The sequence below is a fragment of the Camellia sinensis genome, chromosome 13 (genome assembly GCF_055761805.1).
Source record: "Camellia sinensis isolate YWXY chromosome 13, ASM5576180v1, whole genome shotgun sequence".
In the NCBI taxonomy this organism is placed as follows: Eukaryota; Viridiplantae; Streptophyta; class Magnoliopsida; order Ericales; family Theaceae; genus Camellia; species Camellia sinensis.
Window position 1 is genome coordinate 27719253 of NC_138973.1, and position 7488 is coordinate 27726740.

Here is a 7488-nt window from a genome sequence, read left to right on the forward strand (position 1 = left end):
GTAGAACTTGTCGAGTATTATGTTTATAAAAAATCACATTAATCAAATATCGATACTATTTCATTGGATCAATTTTTTGTCAACAATTAATTTGTTCATCGTTCATTTTTTTTTTTAATACAAAACTGATTTGATCACATAACTATTGATATCCGATCAATATGATTTTTTATAGGCATATAGTATTCAACGAATTTTACACATTGAACAGTTTAGATTATCAAAATAGGACCCGTGGTGAGTCTTCACGGACCGAACAACACCGTCCAGTCTGCTCTTGGACTGGAGGCAAGCTGCATCCCAAAAAAATAAAAAAAATGTAGAAAGAGTTGAGTAGGACCTTTCAGGGCCAGTATCAATGAAAGGTTTAGATTTTTAATATTTGGAAAGGGCAATTAAATAAACAGCAAAACAACGAAGACTTGACCTGCTGTACTCTGGCATTTGTTTTTCAATATTTTTTTTCCACTCACCACCCCAAAAACAGAAGAAAAAAGGAAACCACAAAATGAAATGAGTTCATTCTAATTCAATAGTTATCCAAACAGGTTCACTACATCCAAGGATATTTTGTAACTATATTGATAAGATAATGACAACATGTCAGGAATTTCCTATCATCTTCTAATGCAAATACAACAAAAGCACTAATCCTTATCAGTCCTATGTTCTACCTTCTGCAATTTTTTTCTACCTTAAATGTTTGTTTTTGCAGCATGAGAATTGAAAGCTACTTCCTTGGCAAAATGGATTGCCAATTTGAAAACAAAACAAAAATAAATATTGAACTCATGATTGTTGTTGCTCCACTGACCAACCATCTCCTCACAAGAATCCCAATGCTGGTCGACGGAGTAAGCATTTCTAGAATCCGTCTCAAATCAGTATGCAAATGACACCCCCTTTTAACTCTGAGAATCGCAGTGTTGAGGAAATTCACATTTGCAAGGTCCTGTCCTAACCTACAAGAGTGAAATTATAAAGAAAGAAAATGAGAGCACGAGACAAACAGAAATGAGAGAGAATGAGACAGCAAGCAATTCTTTGAACTTCTTTACACTGCACACAGTCACAAGGGCATGTTCAACAATAAACATAATGATTTTATAAAGAATGCATGTTAATAGCATTTCCAGTTAGCCCAATACCAAGTCAAATAGTTTCCAAAAGGACTATTCGAATAGTTTCTAGTGAGCTAATAACAAAAAGAATGATGAAATATGAAAGACAGTAATTAAGCCATTTTGATCTAACTATGATTTTGGTAGCAGACTACACAAATCAACAACGCATCATATACATTTAAAGAAATTTCGAAGTCGCAGACAGGGAAAAGCCACCACCTATCGCGGAAGATTATGTAAGGTGCAGTCAAGTCTCTTCTACTCTAAACCTAATTTTAGGCAGCTTTATCATCAGTGCCCTAAAGCAATCCTACACCATCAAAAAGATTAGATGAATAGTGGATGCTGAGCTCCTTGAATGTATATCACACATGATCAAATGGAAGTATTCAACCAAGAGAAAAATATACATCTATCCAAATCTCCAAGGTTAACACATAAAATGCATACAAACAGGTTTAGCAGAAGAAAAAAAGAAGAAAAGAATTCTGCATACCTTACGAAATGTGAAAGATACTCTCCTTGAACCTCTTCTGATCGCACTATCCTTCACGAGGTCAATCTGCAAAAGAAAGCATTATTGAAATTTAGGATGATAATCAAATGGCCAAAGTGCAAAAAGGAAGGAGAAAAAAAATTGTGTTCCATTTCATGACACCAAATTGCTAATTATAAAGAAAGGAAAAATCCCAAGACTTAAAATGGTGATGCAACAAAGGTTTGCCTGCCTGGAAGACCCAACCCAACCAACTAGCCATAAACATCGTGTTCCAGTGGTCTCAAAAAGTTACTTTGAATATCCCCTTAACACTTGAATTAAGGCCTAATCTCACAGTGTTGGAATAAAATGCTCTAGTCTCTTGGCCACCGCTAGCAGAACTCTCACCTCTGAAGATTCTCCACTTTTTGCCTTTCCAAATAAACTAGAGATGTCTGGATGTCAGAGCAGCTTGTCAAAAGCAAATTCATAAATGCCCCAAAGCATATCTCCCAAGGGATCATTGAAGATCAAATATGCAATGAACAAATAAAACACAGTAGAACACAAAAAGGAGACCAGCTAATAATGTAAAGCTGATCACAGTTTTCTCGAATAAAAAACACTTCAAATGTACTATCTGATTTAGTTTATGCTGATCAAGAATGAGAATATATATAGGATGAGAGTCCTCACAATCCTGGAGGAATAAAGGGTGGTCAAAGTTAAAGAAAGTGAAGTATCAACAACAGAAGAATAGCTGCAAAGATGCTCCCCAGATAACATAATATACTTTACATATGAAATATGTTTGAATAATTGACAAAGAGTCCAAGAGTTAAAGAGTTGACAACTATAGATAGTGAGCTATACCTTATGATGTGGAATGTAATGGAGCCAAGCATACCGTGCCTCCCCAGATAACAATAACATTGATCGAGGTGGCAGATAAATAGCCCTCCTTATAAAATTTGAGCTACTGTTGGGATTTTCCACTTGGTTGTCTGTACCTGAATCAGGTTTCGGAAGCGAAACACCTTCTGAATACCTTCGGAACTCCATGATGCAAGGCCCTGCTAATGAAAGGCTGAAAATTAATTCCTCAAATGCAGAATGGGTGTCTATATGTGGGGACAAGCCCACTCCAGAGGGGTACTCATTAACCTGAAATAAACACCAGATAGTTTCGGTCTTAATTATAACAGACCTATAAATGTGCATGATCAGCTAGAACCATAAATAGTGTTGAAGGCTTGATATATTTGTCATGGAACAGCATATTGCATTCTAACCCGGAATAGAACAGAACAAACTATAATGAGGTCAAACTTGTACAATTACATATAACTATCACAATTTGTGGACAGCAGAAACAAATCATTACATACCGTGAGTTGGTCCAGAACTATATTTGCAGCGTTATCAAGATCTGAAATCAACGAGATTCTTTCGAGTATGGGAGAAACGAAGGATGGCAGTTCACCCATGCTTTCCCTTGTATTAATATTCCTTGTCTGTACAAAAAATGGTGGCCAAAAAAGGAAATACAACTCTTAGCCAGTCATTAGACCTGTCCTTTATCACAATGTGATCATTAGACCAGCCACTAGACCCTTTTTAACATAAGGCAGACCAGTAAAAGAAATCAGAAAACTTCATCATGTCATGCTTATGAAACAGGAATGAAAAATTCAAAAGTAAAATGAAAAGAAAAGAAATAAAAGATAAATGCACCCGAAAATGCATTTTCTCAACAAATTTACAGCCTTGCAGCATTCTGCAATAAGCCATTCAGATGGTCCTTATCATCAGCAAAAGAAAAGTATTGAAACAGACTACCCTCCTAAGGCCTAATACCATAGATATGTACTCATGTTTTAAACAACTATTCAAATGGAGACTGACTCAGGTGATAGACTGGTTGAATTGCAAAGGATATTCCAAAGAGCAAATGAATGGCTTCAGACTCCTAATAAAGTCAAAAGGTCAAGCAAAGAGTTGGATTAAGGAACTTATGTTTGAGATCAGCAGCTAAAGAAGTGCTGATTGCAATTAGAATAGCAAATTGCAAAGAATAAGAAGATGGTGATAACAATCATGATCATAAAGAATACTATAGAAATTATTAAGCAGGGTGAATGAAACTGAATATAACTTGGTGATCAAGAGCTATAGAATTAAGATCATTTCTGAATTACATATTTAAAGGTCCATACCCGAGGACTCTAATTAAACCTTTGTACTGCTGAATTATGTACTAGAATCCTACCAAGTGAAGTCAATTCTATCAACTTGAAGATATGTACCAAGAAATGATCCAAAAGTAACATTACAAAAACTGCTTTTAGCCTCCAAGTTAACAAAGTCTACTCACGCTACAGAAAAGGTCAAGAAAAACCAGTTTTAAGGGGAAAGGTAATACAAACAACACCACAAATATGTGAATAAGACAGATTAATGTTGAAAGTGTCAGGAGGCTAGTTCACAAACTTCTTATTATATCATCACTTACTTCATATAAAAACTCGTACCCGTAATGTTGAACCCTTCTTTTTGCAAGACTTTTCCAAGGCCTATCATCAACTGCTGCAAGCAATTCCTGAAAAATTTGATCCAAAATCAGATATGTAGGGTGAAGCTCAATAAGCTTCTTGCAATAGTACATCACACAGAATCCAAACCATAAAATGAAATACATGAAATAATGCAAGGATTAATACTGCTAAAAACAAAAAAAACATACCAACCTCCTCTTCTGTGGCAGTGACAAAGTCATGCCACAAGTGAAGGCCTGGAATATTCAACTCTGAAGCTACCAAAGATACTGGAATTGAGTCATTTGTATTAACCTAACAAAAAAGAAGATTTATTTAAGGACAATAAAAAAAAAAGAAAGGTGACGTTCGCAGATTCTGAGTCCCAATGAGGCAGGTATTTTTTCTACATCCGAAGGAGCCCCAATTTGGTATTATGAATCATGTAAAATAGTAAATTAGAAGTGCAGGTAAAACACATCAATGTATCTGCATATACAAGGATTTTAGTCACTACAAAGTGGAATCAAGAAAGCTTATGAACTTTAAAGGCTAAACATCTTCCATGAATATACAAGTTTATTTAAGGAATTTAAATCACCCTAGAAAGGGAGTTAATCCATAAAATGTATATTGGTGTAAACAATGTGTATCAGTGGCATAAATAAAGTGGTAAAATATATTTCTAGATCTCAACTAAAATATATCCTTTATTTAAAATTACCATAATTGACTATCATGATTTTGTCACACCAATTTAAGGAACAATATGGCCCAAAAACATCAACTCAACAGATTCTGAAACAGTAGGACACAGAGTTATATAAAATGTTTAGCTACGCATTTATTATCACTTTATTTGTTTATATAACAAGAAGATAATTTTGATTGTTTAAAAAAAATTGAACTAACATTTGTATAATGAGGAATATGAGACTAGGCATGCTGGATACATTATACATATAATATTCTTCTAGTACTGTACTTGACATTTTTGTGTCTATGATTAGATTCTTGAAGTATGCATTGGACGCTTGAATTGTAGTTGCATCTGTACAGAGTAAAACTTTCTTTTTTCTTTATTTACTTTTAAGAAAACGCTGGAAACTTTAGTGATGCATTTCGACACTTTACTGATACATTCGTCTTATTTTCATGAGTGTCAAGTAATGCCCTCCTTCAGTGAACCAAAGGTATCTAAAACATATCAGCCAAGGATCCAACATAATGAAACTGATTTTTAAATAATGGACCCATCTAATAAGTATCTTAAACAAGTCTGAAAATATTAAAAAATTCTCGGCATCAAACATGTGTCCAACATGGAAATGGCTTATCCATAGAAGCATTTGTGCTACTAAGCCCAAGGGTAGCTTATACAGATTACATGACAATAGGGCCAATTCATTGCAGCCCCAACCCACATGTCTCCGTCTTAATTGCTTCAAATGTGGTTACTTTATACAAAATTTAGCCAAATTTTGAGATAAATGTTTACTCGTATTATAATTCATTTAAAAAATTACACAAAGTGCAAAATATAGTTCAATTCAAGCATAAAATTCAAGAAATTAGACAAAGCACGCGCTTAGTACCTGTTTAGGAAGTTGCATTATGGAGTACTGTATGTGCAAGAAACGGCCTCCAAGATCAGGACACGGACGTCTGTTTAAAGCCTTTAAAGCTGTTTGAGCAGAACTCTCTTCAATGTAAGAAACAATAACACGAGTGCCACTCTCATCAGCCGCATAGACTCCATTCACTTCTCCAAAGGTACTGAACACTGATGCAATAGTGTCAAAAGAAAGCCCCACACCTGGTCCACAATTGGCCACATAAAGGTTTGGACTTGACTCGCCATCCAGTCCTTTGGGTCGTTCAAATCGGGGAAAACCCATATACCCAATTTTGACAATGGGAAAAAGTGACTCCTGCTCCAAAGAAAATTAATCATTTAATTACACAACAAGAAATATCATTAAAAAAGCATAAGCATTTGTATAGAAGTAATCATGACTGAAACACATCGAGTTCAGCCAAAACCAAAACTTTCTCAATATTATTCAGAGTCCCAATCAATTAGGTGTGTTGCAGCGTCCATACATATTGTGCACCACAACATGTTTGGCAACAAAGATACAAATAAATCATATAAAAAACACCATTCATGAAAATTGAGTCATCAACAGCTAATGGCACTTCTGGGGTTTGATGAGATTGCACTTCATTTGTTTGCGGAACCAAAAAAAAAAAGGTTTTACGCAAAAAAAAATGAAATGAAGCCACTCAACTCTCAGGGGACATATCCAAAAAAGCCTGAACCTTTGGATAATGTAAACTAAACCCAAGGTTTATTTGAGCCATTAGAATGTCTCAAACAGTTTTATACACAGATGAACATCTCAATCACCATCCCCAACATTGTGTGTAACTATTTATCTACCTATATACATTTATATACAGGCATAAATACACATAATAGTTCTTCTTCAACGATACAAGGTGATTATTTTTGGGTTTGGGGTTGGTTTTGGCATACAAGAGTTCAATTAAAAATAAAAAATAAAAAATAAAAAATTGGGCGTATTCAAATTGTGAATGGTTTTAGCACAATTTCACATACAATAATTGAGAGAGAGAGAGAGATGCCTTACTTGCGGAAGCCCCAACCAGAGAGCTCAAAACCCACCTTCGTCTATTGAACAATCAGATCAGAGAGAGAGAGAGAGAGAGAGAGAGAGAGAGCCTGCTTGAGACTCTTCTCCGGTGGACTCGTGAGAAATTGACGTGGGCTTGGGCCGACCCAGCAAGAGGAGATAGTTGGGCTTAGTAAAATCTGGGCTACTACACCAGCGTGAATCGAATTTTGAAGGCCATACCAAAATTAAATAAAGGAAAATGTTAAGCATGCAATTTTTAATTTTAATTTTTTATAAAAGTATGTAACAAAATATTTTTGTAATTATGAATTATATTGATGAAATTTTAATTTACTTTCAATATATAAAATTTTATATTAGTTAATATTTTTTTTTTAAAAAAAATAAATGAACCAGGTATAATAAGTTAAGAGTTGGATCATTAGTGTTGTGAAAAAGTAATGTACAATATCGAAATTGAGTCCCATTATTTATTTCTTTATATCATTCGATATTATAGCTAGACACAAATTATAACACCTATAAGTTAGAACAAAATATTTGCGGATTATGAAATGGGACGTGAATGTATATATACGGACAAATGTGAAGCCCTTGTAAGAGCAATGTGAAAATTTTGAAATTGCCAATATTAAGCCCTTATAAGGACAATGTGAAATTTTTGAAAGTATTGAGAGTGAAATAATCTTTTT

The 7488-nt window shown here is 34.5% G+C and overlaps 1 protein-coding gene across 3 annotated transcripts; it reads right to left on the reverse strand.

The window, feature by feature from the left end:
- Positions 1 to 499: 499 nt before the first annotated feature.
- Positions 500 to 6888, reverse strand: TRM9 (RNA-binding (RRM/RBD/RNP motifs) family protein). 3 transcript variants are annotated; one of them, XR_003648187.2, is made up of 9 exons: positions 6791 to 6888; positions 5732 to 6067; positions 4350 to 4451; positions 4115 to 4201; positions 2991 to 3116; positions 2476 to 2766; positions 2011 to 2057; positions 1621 to 1686; positions 500 to 962 (listed from the first exon to the last, which is right to left on the reverse strand). XR_003648187.2 is itself a non-coding variant. In XM_028263043.2 (9 exons), exons 2-8 carry the CDS (start codon positions 6032 to 6034, stop codon positions 1372 to 1374), a joined length of 1038 nt encoding a protein of 345 aa, XP_028118844.2. In that variant the 5' UTR covers positions 6035 to 6067; positions 6791 to 6888; the 3' UTR covers positions 500 to 962; positions 1344 to 1371. The 3 variants fall into 3 exon arrangements, 2 of the variants coding, with proteins under 2 accessions (XP_028118844.2, XP_028118847.2); XM_028263043.2 differs by lacking the exon at positions 2011 to 2057 and adding an exon at positions 1344 to 1434; XM_028263046.2 differs by lacking the exon at positions 2011 to 2057.
- Positions 6889 to 7488: the final 600 nt, after the last annotated feature.

Coding starts and splice junctions, on each gene's coding strand:
- TRM9 (XM_028263043.2), bottom strand. CDS start 6,034: ATGGGTTTTCCCCGATTTGAACGACCCAAAGGACTGGATGGCGAGTCA. Junction 3,117..4,114: donor GGTACGAGTTTTTATATGAA/GTAAGTGATGAT, acceptor TTTTTTGTACAG/ACAAGGAATATTAATACAAG. Junction 1,687..2,475: donor ATTACATTCCACATCATAAG/GTATAGCTCACT, acceptor TTTCTTTTGCAG/ATTGACCTCGTGAAGGATAG.